General features: G+C 42.2%; 1 protein-coding gene across 2 annotated transcripts in view; it reads left to right on the forward strand.

The window, feature by feature from the left end:
- LOC115480372 (protein DGCR6-like) overlaps nt 1-20,364 on the forward strand; it is a 30,181-nt gene extending 9,817 nt beyond the window's left edge. The window contains exons 4-7 of one of the 2 annotated variants that reach the window (XM_030219019.1): nt 4,593-4,733; nt 17,847-17,934; nt 18,393-18,431; nt 19,799-20,364. In XM_030219019.1, coding sequence (XP_030074879.1) covers nt 4,593-4,733; nt 17,847-17,930 — 225 coding nt within the window. In that variant the 3' untranslated portion in view covers nt 17,931-17,934; nt 18,393-18,431; nt 19,799-20,364. Of the gene's footprint in view, nt 1-4,592; nt 4,734-17,846; nt 17,935-18,392; nt 19,014-19,798 lie in introns of those variants that run through there. The other variant, XM_030219018.1, reaches the window with a different exon arrangement.
- The last annotated feature ends 2,123 nt before the right edge of the window (nt 20,365-22,487 follow it).

The raw sequence follows: 22,487 nt of genomic DNA on the forward strand, positions 1-22,487 counted from the left end.
TCACTGGCTTCCGATCAGATACCGCATACAGTTCAAGCTTCTCCTACTAACCTTCAAATGCACTCTATCTGCAGCCCCTCCTTACCTCTCTACCCTCATCTCCCCTTACGTCCCTACCCGTAACCTCCGCTCTCAAGACAAATCCCTCCTTTCAGTACCCTTCTCCACCACTGCCAACTCTAGGCTCCGCCCTTTCTGCCTCGCCTCACCCCATGCTTGGAACAAACTCCCTGAGCCCATACGCCGGGCCCCCTCCCTACCCATCTTCAAATCATTGCTCAAAGCCCACCTCTTCAATGTCGCCTTCGGCACCTAACCACCACACACCTACTCAGGAAATCTAGACTACCCCAACCTGGCATTTTGTCCTTTAGATTGTAAGCTCTTCTGAGCAGGGACCATCCTTAGTTATTAATTTGTACAGCGCTGTGTAACCCTAGTAGCGCTCTAGAAATGTTAAGTAGTAGTAGTAAGTATGCAGGGGTTTTTCCTTATCCTTCAGACTATTCCAGAATTTGTGTAAATGTTATGTCTATCAAACTTAGAAAAATGTAGTCAGATAAAGATCATATGGCCTGTCCAGTCTGCCCATCAATGTCATCTACTCTCCCTGTCACTCCCTTAGAGATTCTATGTACTTGTCCCAAGCTCTCTTGAATGCAAATACTGTTTTTGTCTCCACCACTTCCACAGGGAGGCCATTCCATGGATTTACCACCCTTTCCGTGATGAAGTATTTCCCCAGGTTACTTCTGAGTTGACCAGCAGGTGGAGATAGAACGCAGAATTGTGCTGTGGTCTAAGTCTTGTGTACAGCTCCTACAATTCACTATTTTGCTTTCTCCAGCAGCTAGAAGTGGATGTGCTCCGTAGCTCCTGCTTTAGGTTCTGGCCTTAGCTCCTGTACCAGTTGGTCAGATGACTTTAGTGGTCACCTTTCCTGCCCCTTCTCCCTTCGCCACTTGGCTCAACTGTCATTCTTCTTAAAAAAAAAAAAAAAAAATCACAGCGGAGGGTTGTCCAAATTCTCGAAAGGCTTATGACATATGAAACCCACGGTCCAGAAACTAGCTGTCCTTGGGACTTTAGTGGTGGTCTAGTTCTGTTCTTGAAACCACCATTTGAGTCTGTGGAATCGACAGAACTGAAATACTGAAGCTGGAAAGTTGTTTTTTTTTTTACTCTTAGTAGTAGTAATTTCAGCCCAAAGAATAAATGAGCTTAAGCACTCTCTTATTCTCCATATCTACAGTTCTTCCACACAGTACAATAATCCTTTCGACTCCATATAGGATTACCAAAAAATAGTTTCAGCGTTTCATATCAATCACCTTCTTTTTTCAACTGAAGAAGAGCTCTGGAATGAGGGGCATATGACGAAGCTAAGAGGGAATAGGCTTAGGCGTAATCTAAGGAAGTACTATTTCACAGAAAGGGTGGTGGAGGCATGGAATGGCCTCCCAGTGGAGTCGAGGACTGTTCCAGAATTTTAAAAGGCATGGGATAAGCATGTGGGATCGCTTAGGAAAAGGAAGAATTAGGGGTTACAGAGGATGGGCAGACTGGATGGGTCATATATTTTATGAGATTGGGTGGGCTGTGGCGATTGGTTTGGGGAGAGAGGAGGATGGGATACATTGAGATTTAGATTAGAGATTTCAGTTGTTCACAGTTTGGCCAAGCCTCCTCCCTACCCATCTTCAAATCCTTGCTCAAAGCCCACCTCTTCAATGTTGCTTTCGGCACCTAACCTTTTACCTTTCAGGAAATCTAGACTGCCCCATTTTGACTGCCCCTACTTGACTGACTGTACATTTGTCCATTAGATTGTAAGCTCTTTGAGCAGGGACTGTCCTTCTATGTTAAATTGTACAGCGCTGCGTAACCCTAGTAGCGCTTTAGAAATGTTTAGTAGTAATAGTAGTAGTTTGAACAAAAACTGAAGAAAATACAGAGAAAAACAGTGAAGGTGGGTTTCTGGACTGATCCATTGGCACTAATTGAAAGAAAATTAGCAGCTAAGACCTAATTATTTACATTTATCCCCTCCCAATCCCCCTATATAGACACAAGATTTCCTTCTTGTATTAAGCAAAGAATTTTGTTGGATTTTCCTGTTGGATTGTGTGTTATAAACGTTGCAGGAGACTTGAATTCCTTTCTGCATGACTCCACTGCTTTTACTATCAAAATACTGACTGAGACGCTTACAAGGGAAATGTCGGAACTCTTTAATGCAAACTATAGGGGATTGGGTAAAACCATCATGGATGATCTGGAGAGGTGGGGAGAGCTGGGAACTTCGTGGTTCGGTAGAATAGCCATCCTTAAAATGAACATATTGCCCAGATTGTTGTACCTCTTTCAGACGCTGCCTGTGATAATGCCCAGGCGATTCTTGGCTACTCTGCAAGACAAATTGGTGAGATTTGTCTGGGCAGGAAAAAGACCACGGTTGGCGCGATTGCTATTATATAAGGAAAGGAAGAAGGGGGGGTTGGGGGTACCCAATCTTACCTGGTACTTTAAGGGAGCACAAGGGAAAGCAGCACTTGAATGGTACCAAGATTATCCAGATCGCCAATGGGTGCATATTGAACAACATTCGATGGGTGACCAGCCACTGAGTGCCATAATGTGGCTACCACGGCCTTTTAGAAATCTGGCTGAACGAGCCTGCCCCTCCATAGCTGTTACACTTCATTATTGGGATAGTTTGTTTCCTAAGAGACAATGTGTGTTGACCAGGTACACTCCAATTGCATTTAATCCCTTATTCTTGCCAGGCACAGTAAAGGGGATTTTCACCAAATGGCGTGAATTAGGTGTGAGAACATGGGGCCAACTGTTTGATGCGGATTCCCTGTTGCCCTTTAATGCACTGCGGGATAGTTACCCAGGGGTAGAGGGTGATGAGTTTGCTTATTGCCAGTTGGCATCCCTTCTCAAGAGTAAGGCGGTGCGAGAGGTAATGCAGCGTAAGAAAATTGACCTGGAGGAGATATGCGAGAAGTTTGAATCTTCCCGGGGCTTGATAGGTTCCTTGTACCGTACCATAAGTAATCAGGCTCCCGGTTGTGGAACGCACAGGGGTGGCTGGGAGCGGGAATTGGGTGTGAAGTTGGGAGAGTCCGAGTGGGAGAGAATAGAAAAAGCAGTGATGCGGGTATCAATTCATGTTCCTCTGCAAGAGAACGCTGTCAAAGTATTATATCGATGGTACCTTACACCAGCCCGTCTGCGGAGGATCTTTCCGTCCTCTTCGGACATGTGCTGGAGAAGGTGTGGTCACAAAGGTACAATGGGGCACATTTGGTGGAGCTGTATCAAAATTCGTGCATTTTGGAAAGCTGTACATTCTAGGCTACAGCACTGGCTGGGGTGTGTTGTGCCTTGGGCCCCTGAGGTGTTCCTGTTTTCAGCTAGGACCGCAGGCCTACTGTCACACCAGCAGACCCTAGTTAAACATGCGGTTGGCACAGCAAGGGTCGTTGTGGCGGCACATTGGCGAAAGGAAGGGGTTCCATCTTTATCTAGATGGCTTAATAAGTTGAGATATGTTCGGGAAATGGAGAGACTAGTGGCTGAGCGTAAACAACAAATGGGTAAATGGCGTTCAGTTTGGGAGCCCGTCCCTTTTGACGCTCTATAAATCTAGTTGCTATATGCATAGAATGTCATGAGGGGCAGTGCCCAATAGTGTCCACCTGGAGGGTGGGGGGGAGGGGAGGGCGGGTGGAGAAATTTTTGTTTTCTTGAAAATTGGATAAAAAATGTGAAGTTTAATGCTGTTGACATAGTTATATTGAAACGATTGAATGTAATCCTACAAGCTGTATGGGTAGAATCCTGTATTAGAATAAGCATGTTGTACTTTTTTAGTTTTTGTGGTTCCATTGTGCTGTTTCAATGGTTAATAAAGACTTCTTGCAAATAAAAAAAAAAAAATACTGACTGAGAGCCAACTGCACAGTAGCTGAGAGCCAACTGCACAGTAGCCTTTAGGGCAGAGCTCTGTTATACTCCTGCATCTCCACCTGCAAGTAGAAAGATATAATCCACAAGTTCTTTACTGATCTGTTGGGAGAAAAGGAAAGACAATTTAGCAGTTAAGACCTGATTTCTGCATTTGCATTTATAGGTTTAACATTAGGTTACAAGCCAACTTGTGACTAGACTGCAAATGGATGTATGCCCAAGCTCACATTACTGCATGTGATGTAATCTGTCAGACTTTTTGCATGTTACAGGCACATCTTGGCCGCAAACTTTTCTCAGTATGTTGGTTTCATCAGTATGATGGCTTTTTGAGTCGTCGTCGTCTCTCCCCCCCCCCCCCCCCCCCCCCCCCGAGATTTTTTTTGTCAGATTTTGCAGTACAGTGTGGCACGTTTTGCTTTGTGAAATATATTTTATTATTCTGTCAAATAACAAAATAACTCTTAAGATGTCAGCTTGTGTTTACATCTGTGTTAGCTCGACGTTCATTTCCCTGTGGTCTATCCCATGATCTAATTTGATGCATGCATAAACTTCTGCCTGTCCTTTTCATATAATAAATTCCTAATTTCATGCGATTTATTTTCATTTAGTGTCTGGAACATCGCATTAAAGAAGAGCAACGAATGATGGATGAGAAAATTGTCCTTGAGCTGGATCAAAAAGTGGTGGATCAGCAGAGCACACTAGAGAAAGCTGGGGTTTCAGGATTCTTTGTAACAACGAATCCACAGGTATGGCATGATTGATACAAATCTCTTTCCCTTCATTATCTCTTGGTCATGATGATTTTTATAGCTCCAAGTAATGGCAATATACCCATCGCAAGTTATAAGTTAAAAAAAGAAACACTAGAAATAAAAGGTAAAATTTGGTCTGACTTGCTCATTTTCTTTTTTTGTCCAACTGTATTATTGTAACAAAGCAGATAGGAAATCCCCACTACTTCTCTGTACCCTTTAGCAGAAGGGATATGCCACACTTCTGAGCTGGCCATATTCTGGGAACACCAAAGACCTCCGTCACAATTCTCTCCACGATTGTTTCCAAGATTCCCAACCTACCTGGGAGTCATTCAACTGAAGGATGGGCTTCTATATTGGGCTGGTTGGAAAGGAAAGAAAATTAGCAGGTAAGACCAAATTTTCCTTCTTATCCATCGGACCAGATCATAATTCATAGGATGTAGCAAAGAAATCGTCAAATGGGGGGGGGGGGGGGGGTAGAGAATGAAAGAGAGCCAAGCTGCCACAAACGTACGTACAACAGCATTCTCTCTAGCTTAGGGGAGGAGTACAGAGAAGATTAGATACCAGCTTTGCAAATTTTTTCCGGCGAAATCGAACGCAGTTTCACCCAAGATGTGGCTGTATCTTGTAAACAAGGCTCCTACTGGCTAAGTCTGTGAAGCCTCCTCACCCTCAGCACCGAGCTCTCTGTTTTCCTCTTTGTGTGTTTCTTCTTCTTTCTTGGGCCTGTCTTTGGGATTGGCAACCCCAAGCCCCTTTTCTTCAACAGCTCCTCGGCTGGTTTAAACCCAGTACAATTACAGCCAGGCTTCTCTCAGCACAGTTCAATGGAGCTAGGCTGTTTCAAACACAGTCCAAGTACAGCCAGGCTTCTCTCAGCCCAGCTCAATAAAGTCAGGCTGTTTCTAACACAGTTCAATTACAGCCAGGCTTCTCTCAGCACAGTTCAATGGAGCTAGGCTGTTTCAAACACAGTCCAAGTACAGCCAGGCTTCTCTCAGCCCAGCTCAATAAAGTCAGGCTGTTTCTAACACAGTTCAATTACAGCCAGGCTTCTCTCAGCCCAGCTCAATAAAGTCAGGCTGTTTCTAACACAGTTCAATTACAGCCAGGCTTCTCTCAGCACAGTTCAATGGAGCTAGACTTTGTGCGGGCTCAAAGCCTTGGGTCCCACCCTCTAGGTCAGTTTCTATTCTCCTGACCTCCTCCCGCTTTGACCCAGGCCTCTCCCCTATACCTTCAGTGCTGGCTGGGCCATAGCCAAGAGCTCCATGGGTTCCTCTAAGACCAGCTCAGCCTCCTCTTGCTCCATCGCCTCTGGTTCATTCTCTCCCTCTCCTTCAGTAGTCCAGTTCATTTTCTCCTCCCCCCCCCCCCTTTTCCAGCTGATTACACTTTTCTTCATTAACTCTGCTAGGCTGCTTTTCCTTCTCCTGAAACCGGTTCCACCACCTCCTCCACCAGGTGGGAGAATCAGCTTTTCCTTTTCCCTGGCGGCCCTCTTCAGGAACTCCTTGGTACTGCACCCTACTTCTCCTCCCCCGGAGCTCTCCTGTGGCCTTCTGGGAGTTGTAGTTTCCCATCTTTATGTCCCTTTTGGGCAAAACCTGAGCATCCCTAGGGTCTTCCCTCCTACCCTCCGGCTCTCTTTTCTCCGGTGGGTAGCTGGGGTCCCTCTTCCTTTCGGCATATTCCTTACAATCTTTAGTGGAATACTGAATATTTTAAACAGTATTGGCAACTCATGTCTTGAGTTGGTTCAGGGGTTTCTTAAGGTGTACATCTTATTTGGTTAAAATGTATGTTGTATACTCTGATAAGTGGAATACAGTTTGTGGTATTCTCAGGGCTCCCCTCCCCGTTGTCCTTATTTATTTAGTGATGGCATCTTTGGGTTTTGATTTAGAATTGGCTAGATTTAAAGTATTTATGTGTGCCAGTGATATTACGGTTTTAATCCCAGTAATAACGAGTGTTGAAGATTTAAAAATGCAAATAGAGAAATGTCTGCTAATGATTTCAGGATATAAATTAACTGGGATAAAACTGAGCTAATGCCTCTAAATGATGCCTGCACTCCTTTTATCATTTCTGGTAGTCTCCTCTATCAAACATCTAGGCGTTCTTTTTGATAGAGACCTCCCTACCACTATTAAACTCAACTCTGATAAGATTATAGCTAAAGTTGAAAGTTCCCTTTCATCTTGGTCTCCGCTCAATTTATCATGGTGGGGTAGGCTTGACACTATTAAGATGATGATAGTACCTAAGATTACATATATTTTAAGCATGATTCCTCTCATCTTTCCTAGCTCTTTTTATAAAAAGCTAGAAAAACTGCTCTTTCGTTTTTTATGGGATTTTAGGACACCCAGAATCTCCTTAGGTAACCTAAAGCTTCCTAAATTGCAGGGTGGGGTAAGGTTTCCTGATCTCTTAACATATCATAAAGCCTTCATTATTCGTCAGGGCCTTAAGTGGATCTCTCCTTCCACTGCTACCTCTTTACCTAGGTGGTTAATTTTTAAACAATTTATTATTATTATTATTTTTTTTTTGTTACATTTGTACCCTGCGCTTTCCCACTCATGGCAGGCTCAATGCGGCTTACATGGGGCAATGGAGGGTTAAGTGACTTGCCCAGAGTCACAAGGAGCTGCCTGTGCCTGAAGTGGGAATCGAACTCAGTTCCTCAGTTCCCCAGGACCAAAGTCCACCACCCTAACCACTAGGCCACTCCTCCACTGGTACATTCTCATTTAATTGGCATGCACCTTCCCAAAAGCATTGCCATGAATCCCATCATTAACGCTACTCATAAATTAATATCCTGTTTTGGTAAGCAGATGATTGTATCCTGGGACAGCACCACATGTATACCTATATGGAATAATCCCAAATTTGTAATTAATAAAAAGCAAATCTCTTGGTCACAATGGCAATGCATAGTACAGACTATGAAAGCAGCTGCAGCACAACACTCCTCCAGGTAAATTACTTGATCAGCTGAAAAGTAAAAAAAAAAAAATAAACAACAACTCGGTAGACCAGAACTGTATTACCTTTAATACTGCTTGCCTTTAAATGAATTGCTAAACATAGATGTCTTAAACACATTCTAACGGCCTTAGATACCCTGCTTCTAAATGCTTCAAACGCTTTGCCTTACAAATGACTTCTTAAACATAAATGTTTAATGCTAATATAGATGTTTTGAATTGCCTTACCACTTTAAGCACACTCTAAAGGCCTTTTAAATGCTCTAAATGTCTTCCTTCTAAATGCTTTTCTATGCCTTGCCTCATGAATGACTTGCTAAACACCTAATACTACCACAAGGAATCTGCCGCTTACTTTTAAATACATATCACGCATTTCAGCACATCAGCCAATATGAATACAAACAAACTGCTCATGATAATCTACTTCCTCCCCCTAATACACTACGCATGGACTATTCCCAACACTAACACCAATTTACCCACAATGCACACTCCCTACATACAACATACGCACTACTCACCAGAACAAAAGAATGACAACCAACTAAAAGGAAAAACAAACATATATAGAAACAACCAAAAGAGAGGAAAGAAAGGACACAACAAAACTAGATACCAAGAAAGCAGGCAACTAATAAAAATTAATACATCTACGTCCGGAACCAAACCCTACCATTCAATCCAAATGGGATACGTAAACGCCAGATCTGTGGTAAACAAAACACAGACTATAATAGACTGGATCACTGCAGATAACTTTGACTTCCTATTCATCACAGAAACCTGGATACACGACCTTAAAGACCCTATCATCTTAGAATTATGCCCACCAGGATACAAAATTACCCATTGGACAAGAAATGGTAAAAGAGGAGGAGGAATAGCCATAATTTACAAATCTGAATTTACAATCACAAACACAGCTGAATCCATACTGCCACAACTCGAAATTGCCTCAATAAGAATCAATAACCCAAAACTGCAGGAACAACTTAACGCAGTCATACTTTATAGACCACCAGGCAATTGGCAAGACGCCCAAACACACTTCATGGACTTTATCTCGAACACCTGCATCTCTTCCTCAAACCTCATCATAATAGGAGACATCAACCTACACCTTGAAGATATCACCACAACAAGTACCCAAGAATGCAAAGAATTCTTACAACTATGGGATCTCCAAAAACCAAATTCACAACCTACCCACACCAAAGGACACACATTAGATATCATCACACACAAATTTGATTACAATTTAAACCTTATATTAACAGATACTAAAGGGACACCTGTACTATGGTCAGACCATTATAAAGCACATATCACTCTCCTATGGAAAATGAATGACACAACCAACAAACAAACAAACATGAAAAACTTACACCACAAGAGGAAAAATAGATCCGGTAAAATTCTGGCAACATATCTACCACGACGGATGGACAATAAAGGCAGATACAATCCAATTCCTCTCAGAATGGGATAATAGATGCAAATCAATACTAGACAACATTGCCTCAATCCAAACCAGAACTTCGCATAGAAAGAACTCAGTTCCATGGTTCAATGAAGAACTGAAAAAACTCAAAACACAGGTTCGGAAATTAGAACGTGCTTGGAATAAAAAGAAAGACGATCCCACACTTAACGCTTGGAAACAACTCCGAAGGAAATATAAATATACCATAAGACAATCCAAAAGTCTATACTACAAAACTGAAATTGGACCAAATTACAAAGACACACACAAACTCTTCCAACTCGTGAACAAATTGTTAGACACCACACCAGTCATGAATAACAGCAAAGACGCACCAGGAGCTGACGACCTTGCGAAGTACTTCAAGGAGAAAATCATACAACTACGACTCAAAATACCTGTCAGCCCCATCGAATACACCACACTCCTAGACTGCCTAGACCCAGACCCCGGAGTATACCCAGCAAATAGGATTTGGACTGAATTTGAAATATTATCAGAAGATCTCATCTCACAAACGCTTAAAAGATTCGCCAAATCTCACTGCAAATTAGATATATGCCCAAATAATCTTATGAAATCGGCCCCTCAACAATTCATAACAGACCTAACGAACCATGTGAACTTTATGCTACAAAATGGACTCTTCCCAAGTGAGAAAGGAAACATTCTACTCACCCCCCATACCTAAAGATGCAAAGAAAAATGCCAATGAATTAACTAACTATAGACCAGTAGCATCCATTCCCTTAATTACCAAAATAACAGAAGGGATGGTGACCAAACAACTCACAGAGTATCTATACAAGTTCTCAATACTACACGATTCCCAGTCAGGATTTCGCTCTAATCACAGTACTGAACCCGTACTAGTTACGCTTATGGCCAAATTCAAACAAATGATAGCAACCGGCAAGAACATACTACTCCTATAATTCGACATGTCAAGCGCCTTTGATATGGTTGATCATGGAATATTATTACACATCCTCGAATACTTCGGCATCAGAGGCAAAGTTCTCAATTGGTTCAAGGGGTTCCTAACTAAACGCTCATATCAAGTGACAGCAAATTCGATAACATCAGCCACATGGATACCTGAATGCGGAGTTCCACAGGGATCCCCCTCTCACCGACCATATTCAACCTAATGATGACACCCTTGGCCAAATTACCATCGAACCAAAACCTCAACCCATACATATACGCTGATGATGTAACGATCTTCATCCCATTCAAACAAAACCTAAGTGAAATTTCCAACGAAATCAACCAAAGTCTACATATCATGCATTCTTGGGCAGATGCATTTCAGTTGAAACTCAATGCAGAAAAAAACATAATGCCTAGTACTTACCTCGCAACACAACATGGACAAATTTACCACCATCAACACACCAAAACTAAATCTACCAATCTCGGACTCCCTAAAAATTCTAGGAGTCACCATTGATCGGCACCTAACACTTGAGAATCATACGAGTAACATAACCAAAAAGATGTTCCACTCAATGTGGAAATTAAAAAGAGTAAGACCATTTTTTCGAAGGACCGTCTTCCGCAACTTGGTACAATCACTAGTACTCAGTCATTTGAACTACTGCAACTCACTCTACGCCAGCTGTAAAGAACAAATACTCAAAAAAACTCCAAACAGCCCAGAACACGGCAGCCAGACTAATATTCGGAAAACCAAAATATGAAAGTGCGACACCCCTACGAGAGAAATTACACTGGCTCCCACTCAAAGAACGAATCACTTTCAAAGTATGCACCCTAGTTCATAAAATTATCCATGGAGATGCCCCAGCCTATATGTCAGACCTAATAGACCTGCCACCCAGGAATGCAAAAAAATCTTCTCGAACATTCCTTAATCTTCATTTTCCCAACTGCAAAGGTCTGAAATACAAATTAATGCATGCCTCTACCTTCTCCTATTTGAGCACACAACTCTGGAATGCGTTACCACGCAATTTGAAAGCGACCAACGAACTGGCCAACTTCTGTAAATTACTAAAGACTCATCTCTTTGAAAAGATATACCACAAAGATCAAAACATGTAAAAATCTCCAAATATACCCAGAAACTTCGTAACGCGTCTAATGTCTTATAATGTCTTGTATTATACCACAATCTGTATTCCTAATGTATGTTAATGTGTTCTGCAATACCACTATCTAATATTTCATGACCATGTAACCCAAAATCCTTCTGTAAAACCAAATGTATATCCTCTTCTCATTTCCAGTATCCATGATGTATTGTAAGCCACATTGAGCCTGCAAAGAGGTGGGAAAACGTGGGATACAAATGCAACAAATAAATAAAATATGGGATCTCAATGATTTTATTGATGTTAATAATCGCACTTGGAAATCATTCTCAGTTATGAAAGCTGAATTCTCTTTGTTAGATACTCACTTTTATCAATGGTTACAGCTTAATACAATGTTGAGGAAGAGTAAATTACAAATACAAAAGTTGTCCCATACTCCTGAGATTATTAATATTTCCAAGCAATTTCAATTATCTGGACATGTTTCATCCCATATAGACAAATTCATCTTAAACAACTTTCCTACTAAATGTGTGGGCTTACGCAAATGCTGGGAAGAGGATATTCAGCAATCTTATCACTGACAAATCTTGGGAGCAGGTATGGGGTTCTTTATTTAAATGCTCCAGATCTTCCTCAATAACACAATCTCTATATTTCTTCACTCATAGATCCTTATGGACACCTCTCAAGTCACATATGATTTACTCTTCTATTTCCAACTTATGTTGGTTTTGTCAATCCCAACAAGGTACTCTTAAGCATATTACATTTGATTGTACTGTATATGTATTCAAACGTTTTGGAAGGACATATGGTCCAATTTAGTAGATATATTCCATCTTTCTGGTCCAGTAGTATATAAATATGTGATACTTAAAGATCAATGTTTTAGACCCAATTTAAAGACTAATGAATGTTTGCTTGTTAATACCATGTTGAATCTAGCTTTGAAAGTAGTCTTTACACATTGGAAAGCTTTACAACAAGCTACTTATCAAAAATGGTGGACTTTACTGTTTCAAACCTATAAATATGAAACATATTTTGCTAAAAAAAACATCTCAATATGCTTTGTATAAAGAACAATGGGCTCCATTGATATCCTATTTTGAAGATGTGAAGTGAGAGGTGTATACAATAAGACAAACCAAAAGAGTATACTACAAAACCAAAATAGGACCAGACTACAAAGACGCTCATAAACTCTACCAACTCGTGAATAAACTTATAGACACCACACCGGTTACCACAACCAGCACAGATACCCCATCAGCAGACCAACTAGCCAAATACTTCAATGAGAAAATTATAAAACTTCGATCCACACTATCACTCAATACCACTGATCATGAAGAATTTATGGACTGCCTGGATCCTACTCTCGGTGAATACCCAGCAGACCGAACCTGGAATGACTTCAATTTACTAACCGAATAAACTGTCACTCAAGCACTCAACAAATCCTCCAAAACGCATACCAAACTGGATATTTGCCCCAGCAATCTAATAAGATTCGCCCCCAAACGCTTCATAACAGACCTTACGTCACATCTGAATTACATGCTACAACACGGACTTTTCCCCAAGGACAAAGGAAATATTCTACTTATACCCATACCCAAAGACTTAAAGAAAAAATGAAATAACACAACCAACTATCGACCAGTAGCATCCATTCCCCTGATAGTAAAACTAATGGAAAGTATGGTAGAGATGGGAGTAACTAGCGAGGTAATTAAATTTGCTGATGACACAAAGTTATTCAAAGTCGTTAACTCGTGACAGGATTGTGAAAAATTACAGAAGGACCTTATGAGACTGGGCGGCTAGATGGCAGATGGCGTTTAATGTGAGCAAGTGCAAGGTAATGTATGTGGGGAAAAAAGAACTCGAATTATAGCTACGTCATGCAAGGTTCCATGTTAGGAGTTACGGACCAAGAAAGGGATCTGGGTGTCATCGTCGATAATACACTGAAACCCTCTGCTCAGTGTGCTGCTGCGGCTCGGAAACAGTGGCATAGCCACAGGTGGGCCAGGGCCCACCCACTTAGGGCTCAGGCCCACCCAACAGTAGCACACGTTTAGTGGTAGCTGGTAGGGATCCCAAGCTCTGCCAGCTGAAGACTTCCCCCTGATGGTAACGAAAACGCTACTCTCCACAATACCGGCACCTGCGCATGCTCAGTTTTCAGCACATGCCTGCTGCAGACTGCCAAGGTGGAAAGAAGCATTTTCCCGCCTGCTGAGATTTTTTTTTTTGGGTGGGGTGGGGGAGAACACTTGGTGCCCACCTAGTTCTTGCCTAGGCCCGCCCAAAATCTGTTTTCTGTCTACGCCCCTGCTCGGAAAGCAAATAGAATGTTGGGTATTATTAGGAAAGGTATGGAAAACAGGTGTGAGGATGTTATAATGCTTATATCGCTCCATGGTGCGACCGCACCTTGAGTATTGTGTTCAATTCTGGTCACCGCATCTCAAGAAAGATATAGTGGAATTGGAAAAGGTGCAGCGAAGGGCGACTAAAATGATAGCGGGGATGGGACGACTTCCCTATGAAGAAAGACTAAGGAGGCTAGGGCTTTTCAGCTTGGAGAAGATACGGCTGAGGGGAGACATGATAGAGGTATATAAAATAATGAGTGGAGTGGAACAGGTGGATGTGAAGCGTCTGTTCACACTTTCCAAAAATACTAGGACTAGGGGGCATGCAATGAAACTACAGTGTAGTAAATTTAAAACAAATCGGAGAAAATTTTTCTTCACCAAACGCGTAATTAAACTCTGGAATTCGTTGCCGGAGAACGTGGTGGAGGCGGTTAGCTTGGCAGAGTTTAAAAAGGGGTTAGACAGTTTCCTAAAGGACAAGTCCATAAACCGCTACTAAATGGACTTGGGAAAATTCCATAATTCTAGGAATAACATGTATAGAATGTTTGTACATTTGGGAAGCTTGCCAGGTGCCCTTGGCCTGGATTGGCCGCTGTCGTGGACAGGATGCTGGGCTCGATGGACCCTTGGTCTTTTCCCAGTGTGGCATTACTTTATGTACTTATGGTAACCAAACAACTCATCAATTATCTAAACAAATTCACAATACTACATGAATCACAGTCAGGATTTCGATCCAACCATAGTACGGAAACAGTTCTAACCACTCTCATAACCAAATTCAAACAACTAATTGCAACTGGAAACAATGTGCTACTCCTACAATTTGATATGTCCAGCGCGTTCGACATGGTCAGCCACCAAATACTTCCGAACATTCTAGACTACTTCGGGATTGGAGGAAACGTACTAAGCTGGTTCAAAGGCTTCTTAACCACAAGATCTTATCAAGTGATCTCTAAGTCAACAAAGTCATCACCGTGGAAACCTGATTGTGGTGTACCACAAGGATCACCGCTCTCACCAACCCTTTTCAACTTAATGATGACACCTTTAGCCAAATCGCTATCCAACCGAGGACTTAACCCATATATCTATGCTGATGATGTCACGATATACATCCTGTTCAAACAAGACATAACCGAAATCACAAATGAAATCTCACACAGCCTCCAAATAATGAACTCATGGTCGGACGCATTCCAGCTAAAGCTAAACGCAGGAAAAACACAATGTCTCATCCTGTCATCACAATACAACACAAACAAACCCAATACCATAAACACCCCAAATTACACACTCCCAATCTCAGACTGCTTGAAAAGTCTGGGAGTCACAATTGACCGAAATCTCACACTCGAAGATCATGCGAAAAATACAGCAAAGAAAATGTTTTACTCAATGTGGAAACTTAAAAGAATCAAACCTTTCTTCCCAAGGGAAATATTCCGCAGCCTAGTACAATCAATGGTGCTAAGTCATCTAGACTACTGCAATTTATGCCGGATGCAAAGAACAAATCATTAAGAAGCTTCAAACCGCTCAAAACACAGCAGCCAGACTCGTATATGGGAAAGCGCCAAACCACTAAGAGAAAAACTACACTGGCTCCCACTAAAAGAACGAATTGCGTTCAAAGTTTGCATCCTGCTCCACAAACTCATCCACGGAGAAGCCCCGACCTACATGTCAGATCTTATAGACCTGCCTATTAGGAACGCAAAAAGATCATCACGCACATTCCTCAATCTCCACTACCCTAACTGTAAAGGGCTAAAATACAAATCCATACACGCGACCAGCTTCTCATACATCTGCACGCAACTATGGAACGCATTGCCGAAGGCCATAAAAACAACGCAAGACCTAACCATCTTCAGAAGGCTACTGAAAACAGATCTTTTCAGGAAGTCATACCACAAACATCCATCTTAAATACCAAATAATAACATTATACACGATCCATACAAAACCAAACTTTTATCACATGACTGATTAACCTCTCTACTAGTAATGATCAAGCATTACCACTTTAAACCTCATATCGAATAAGGTCTCTCTATAATCGATGACCTAATATCTCTTACAACTCAATTTATTACTCAGGAACCTTCTTGCAATTCCATAATTTATTCCTCTTCACCATGTATGTATGAACATGGTATAAATATACACCACGATCTGTTCCATATTTATTATGCTCCATGTATGTTATCATCTATTTATGCACCTTAATGCAATACCATTTGTAATTCTGTTACCCGGAAATGGCAACCACCATTACGGCAAATGTAAGCCACATTGAGCCTGCAAATCGGTGGAAAAATGTGGGATACAAATACTACAAATAAAAATAAATAAAATGTTGTACTTTTTCTTCTTTCTTCATGTATATTATTACCATGCATGAATTTTATACTGCTTACATACTTTAAGGTGTCTTTTTTTTTTTAATATCATATTGTAGTACAATTGTTATTAATGCTTTGCCTTTATTACAAAATCAATAAAAATATTGACTAAAAGCTATGCTATCTTTTTTTTAAATGTTAGCACCAGCTGTGCCTGGTTCCATCCCAATTAAGGGAGAATTCATCCTTTCAGAACAGGCCCCCCCCCCTTTCCCAGAATATTGCCCAGTTCCTAACAAATCTCAATCCCTAATCTCCCTGCACTATCGTCTCAACCAAGCATTGAGACTTTCGAAGCTCTGCCTGCCTCTGGGGTCCTGTGCATGGAATGGGAAGCAGAAACTCTCTGTACTTGAATATTAATGAACATGCTTCCATTTTGAATTGTTCTGTCATTTTGCAGTGGCTCTAACTTCTCAATGGATTAGTCAGCTTCTGACCCAGTTGGAGAACTGTGTGTCAGAGTACAACAGTATCTTCTTCGAAAAGGTAATGGGTGATCTGGATTGGCTACTGTTGAAAATAAGATGCTGGGCTTGATGTACCTTTGGTCTGTCCCAGTATGGCAGTACTTAGGTACTTAAGACATTTGAGCAGAAGTTGAGTCCCATTGATTGGTCTTTCAAAACACTGAGCATTCTAAGGCTGCACGGTGCTCCTAAGGGGTAAATCGCACAGAACTACATAGCTTCTCCATCTCTATCTGCTGTTCAGTGGACATAACCCACATGTTCTAGACTAGTGTGGTAGGACTAAAGGACAGAAAGGAGCAGGTAAGGCATAATTTACATAGTAGATGATGACGACAGAAAAAGACCTGCATGGTCCATCCAGTCTGCCCAACAAAGTAAATTCATATGTGTATACCTTACCTTGATTTGTACCTGTCTTTTTCAGGGCACAGACCGTATAAGTCTGGCCAGCAGGATTCCCCGCCTCCCATCACCGGCTCTGGCACAGACCGTATAAGTCTGCCCTCCACTATCCTCGCCTCCCAACCACCAACCCCTCTTCCCCCCACCTGCTCCGCCACCCAATTTCGGCTAAGCTTCTGAGGATCCATTCCTTCTGCACAGGATTCCTTTATGTATATCCCACGCATGTTTGAATTCCGTTACCGTTTTCATCTCCAGCACCTCCCGCGGGAGGGCATTCCAAGCATCTGTGTCCTGGCTGTCTTTGGAAACTCTGATACAGGTGAGCAGCTTTGGTTTACATACCAAAGTTGAATCAACTGTGCTTTGTTTCAGTTTTCATTCTTTCCCATTTTGATTGGTTCCCTCCCCCCCCCCCCCCCACCACCCCCCTCCCCCCCCCCGGTGGAAATTAGCTCGTTGTATGAAGTATAATCTGAATCTTGATTAGAATTATATTGTTTGCATGGTACACCTATGAATTTGGGTTACCTTTGTGAAATGGAATACTTCCATTGTACTGAGTAGGTATTTACCCAAGGAGACTGCAGTATTTACCCAAGGAGACTGCATTCTGAGGTAGCAGAAGTGTGAACAATGTCACCAATGATTAGGACACTGCAGATTTGATCATGTGATGAGTTTTATAGGCTAAATAAATTGTGCTTCTATCCAGGTTAGGTGGTCTTTTTCCTCGAAAGAAGTCTGACTCTTTCCCCTCTTCAAAACTGGTTCTAGTGGAGCATAATACATTTACCTGAGTGATCATTAACACGTTTTTAAAAATATTTTTATATAAGCACGAGTGTTTGTTTGTCTCTTGTCCTTTTCGCAGGAGCTGACGTTACAGATGAACTTGCTTGAACTGATCCGGAAACTGCAGCTGAAAGAATCGGAGCCTGGGAAAAAGTTTGTGTGACTAGGTTTGTGGCTTCATTCCGTGTTCACAGGCACCAGTAATAATTTCTAGCTGTATGAAACAATCCCTACTGTGAACATGTCATAACATTTGCATACAGGAAGACTTATGGGACTAATTTTAAAATCCATTTGCATTTATAAAACAGATGGTTTGTCATAGAATTGCCCAGAGTATCTGGGGGTAAAAGTACCACATACATGTAGCATTTCATGTATCTCTTACCCATGGAGTTGAGGAAGGGTTGGATTTGAACGCATACTTCTGATAAGTACTGATTCCTTGCTGAATTTTGAGTGGATCTCAGCAATGAAAGCAAATAATCTGATTTTGTAAGGCTCGTCTTGAAGTCAGCAGTACTGTTTATTCATCTGACGAGGACCGTGCCTTTTTCCTTGGTTCCTTACTGCTAGGTTTTGCTATTTTAAAACTGATTTCTTCTGAATCTGTGTTTGTATGCAGTGGAGATGCACAACTGGGTCAGCACTTCAGGACAAGCAGGTAAATGTTGCCACTGTCTTCGACTCATGTGAATGGAAGAAAGTGAAGCAGTTAGTCCAAGCTATAGCAAATGCTAAATGCCACCACACTCGTGTGAAGAGATGCTGCTGCTGATTTGGACTGTACAATGAGTTGACATTTGATTGAGCACTGCCTCTGCAGCTGGGAGAAGCAGCGGGATTATTGGTCATCAGTAAGAGTGACTTTATGGCTAGATTTAGAACTAAAAAAAAAGCTCCTTTGCGTGATTTCCAGCCTCAGAACCTTTGCTGCAATGTCCACACAAGAGAACGCTGGGAGGGTTCCCTGCTAGTTTTAGGGAAGCTCATGGTGCTAGGATCATGAGCTGGACGAAAAAGGCATAGCTGTGTGTGGCTCTCGATGCAGGACTTCACACTTCCACTTAAGAATGAGAGATGTTCTAATCAGGAGGCAGTGTAACGACCCTGTAGCCAGCTCTGGGTTATTGCTTGCATTCCCACTTAATTATGCTTTTTTTTTTTTTTTTTTGATTACTTGCAGTTGAGTGGAGCTCAGTATTTTAATGCTTCCCAGTATAAAAAATTTGAGTCTTTTGTTCATCAAAAGATTCCCTCCAGCTCCACCCATCAACTTAAAATGACAGGAAGTGTTTATAGATGTTTGTCCTTACTGTAGTAAATTATGTGGCGAGGTGCTGAGGGATAAGATGTGTGGTCCATATGAACATTGGCCATGCGGGTTAGGCCCAGCCATAGAATCCTTAAGATAATTAAAATCGGTGTTGTTACAGGACCCAGAGTCCTTTTAAAGAAGAGACTAGGGGACACAGGTCAGGCCTATATGTTATCAAACTGGATATTTTCCATTTTCTAATGTATTAGATGTCATTATGAATCCATTTTGTTTTCTAGAGATGTCGGTGATAAAGAACATTGTCTGCCTTGTGTATAGGGCCACTGACGTAATATAACCTCCCATTCTCATAGCTTCATTTGGACTTTAATTAAGCAGCAGCTGTGTATAAAAGTGAACGGCTTTTTCAGTAGGTTTGTGCTGACGCCAAATAAAAGATAGCTTCACCATTAACTAGAAAGGCTGCCTTTGTGATCTTGATTTAGTTTTAGCTTATTCCTTTATCATGGGCATATCCATACAGCACGTATTTCCCTGCCTAAGAGGTCATAAAGTCACTTGCGCAAGATCACACAGAGCATTCGCTATAGGGCAGTAAGATCACAGCACCGTGTTGAGACAGACAGCATCTCCCTTTACTTGGACTTGTCAATACAGTGATATTTGGATTAGACACTGTTAAGGAACCCTGTCTAACGAGGATCCAGCTGCCAATCCTGATTAAATCTTTCTCCTGTTCATTCTCTCTCAAGTTTGTCTGAAGAGCAACCACCGAAGAAAAGAGTGTCAGCTGAATCCAAATAGGTCAAATATCTGATTCTTTACTGTTCTGCAAACTTGTGTTCTCTGTGGCACAGAATTGCATTTTTAGTACACTGTGGAGCTTGTAGCACTGATTTAATATGGTACTGAGGATTTCGAAATGGACAGACTGATGGCTGATAAATTCTTTAATACATGGAGAAACTTGATCACTTTCTTGTGAAAAACAGATTTATTCCACAGTGAAGTTGGAGAAATGATGTACACTTAATGTGATATATAAAGCAAAATGACAAGTTCTTGACTATAAGGTCTTTGATTATTAATTATATTTGTGTGTTGGAATGTAAGTTGTATTGGTTGCAGAGTGTCATCTGTGCATACTGTTATGACTGCATTGTTTTGCCTTAATCTGACTGAGAATTACAATAGCAATGATTTATTTGAGAAATGTTTTTTGTTCAGAGTTTTTGCAGAGAGAATGTATCTGTTAGTAAAGTTAACTATTCCGTTGAAACCTTTTCTTGCTGGTGGTGTGTTTTTTGCTTCTTTGTTCAAGGGAACTGTTTTGCCTAATAAAATGATCAAAACACAATTTCTTATTAATGTACTAGTAAAAAAGGGCCGTTTCTCACACAAATGAAACGGGCACTAGCAAGGTTATCCTCCGAGTTCCAGCCTGGCCCCCTCCCTCCCCCCTCATCTGAGTTCCAGGCCCCCTCCCTCTCCTCTGAGTTCCAGGCCTCCCTCCCTCCGAGTTCCAGGCCCCCCCCTCCCTCTCTCTTCGAGTTCCAGGCCCCCCTCCCTCTCCTCCGAATGCTAGCCCGACCTGTGCTGGCTGCCCTCTTCTTCCAGTCCTTTGCTTGCTCCTCACCTTCCTGCGTGCCGCCTAGAATTTAAAAGTTCTTACCTCAGGGTCCGGCGGCAGCAGTGAAAGGCGAGCAGGCTGGCTTCCGTTCGTAACATCCCTCCTGACGTCAGTGCACCTCCAGCGTTCCCTTCCCTCTCATTGTTCCGCCTTCTGACGTCATTACGTTTTGACGCGAGGGCGGACCAATGGGAACTGATGTTACGAACCCAGGCATCCAGACATAGAACGTTAGAGGTGCAAGTTGTTATATAGGATGAGTACAGTGTCATATGTAATTTAACTTTTCAATATCTGTGCAAAACCTACATGGGCACCTGACTGTCCTTGACCTGCAGCTATGATGCTTTTCAATAATAATGCTCAAGTTCAAAGAGGATTACGGGTGAGTAAAACTTTTGAGACTGGATTGGCACCAGCCTTCATTTTTAAAATAAATTCCAGTGTGACATACGTAACTGGCACTGTGTTTTCTCTAGCAGTAACACTGGTAAAAAGCTTGTCAGAAATGAACGGAGATTCCTCAGGAGCCCTCCGGACTGGTCAAGATGCTTGTGTTATGCACACCTACCAGCAGATGGAGACTGAAAACACCTGACTCTGAGAATTGTATAAAATCCCTGTGCAATTCCTAGCCACTAGTAGTCTCCCAGCAGATGGTGGACATGCTGGTCTGGTAGGCCCAAAGGAGGGGAATCCCTGGGGTGATCTTTGGTTTTGAAGGGTTTTATATCATTTGGGATATTTAAAAATAAAATATTCCTATGGGTGTCTGGTGTCTGTGCTTGGGTATGTTGGTCTGTGGAGGCCACGTTTTCCCTTGGGTGTTCTACTCAGATTGCTGGGTCCCTCCCCCCCTCCTCTGCACTACCAGTTTGGAGAGACCTGATTTATTTATTGCATTTGTATCCCACATTTTCCCACCGTATGGCAGGTTCAATGTGGCTTACATATTGCTAAAAAGGCAGTTACAGAATTTAGATTTGTAGAAGTCTAGTACATAATATATTTGTGCCTCAGTTCCTGTCCTGGAGGAGCCATGAGTTCCCCTGTTCAGTTTGGTTTCAGCTGTTTAGTACTCCGAATGGCGATGGGGGGGGGGGGGGGGGGGATAAAAATTTAAAGAGTAATTGAACATCTTACGGAGGGCAGAGTTCAAGTTGGGAGACACGGGCATTATGGTGAGGTTTGCTGCTGCTGGTGTTTCCTTACCGCTGCTGTTGCTTTGGTATTCCCCGCGGCTTGTTTGGGGCAGCCACATGATCAGCCCGAGTGGCTTTTCACTGTTATTGCGCATGTGGGCACTAGGGACTATAGATGCTGGAAACGCCTTGCTGGCTCTGTGGAGAACCAAAATCTTCACTGACCGCCTTGCAGAAACTCTTTGCAGCGGCAGCACTGCCTCCAACAGTGGCTAAGCATCCTAGTCTGGACTAGGATTTGGTTTTGGAGGACTGGTCAGATTTTCTAATGAGGACTTTGGTGACCAGGAAAGTCTGGTAGCCTAGGATCAGGAGGGGGAGGAGCTTTCTCCCAGAGAGCATCCCTCAGTAGTGCACGTTTTCCATCAGAATGAGCTCTCTGAGATAATTGCTCAGGTGTCTTCTATGTTGTGATTTCAGGAGGAGATGGCTCTGGAAGGAGCTGTTAAGCAGGTGGACCCATTGGTGAAGGACATTAGGCAGCCACGTAAATCGTTCCCAGTGAATCAGGAACTCCATGACATGGGCCACACCAAGTGGGCATCTCCAGATGCTCCCTGCAAAGTGGTTAGGGTGATGGAAAAGCGCTATCCTAGTCCAACAGCAGAG

The sequence above is a fragment of the Microcaecilia unicolor genome, chromosome 11, assembly GCF_901765095.1.
Source record: "Microcaecilia unicolor chromosome 11, aMicUni1.1, whole genome shotgun sequence".
Taxonomy (NCBI): domain Eukaryota; kingdom Metazoa; phylum Chordata; class Amphibia; order Gymnophiona; family Siphonopidae; genus Microcaecilia; species Microcaecilia unicolor.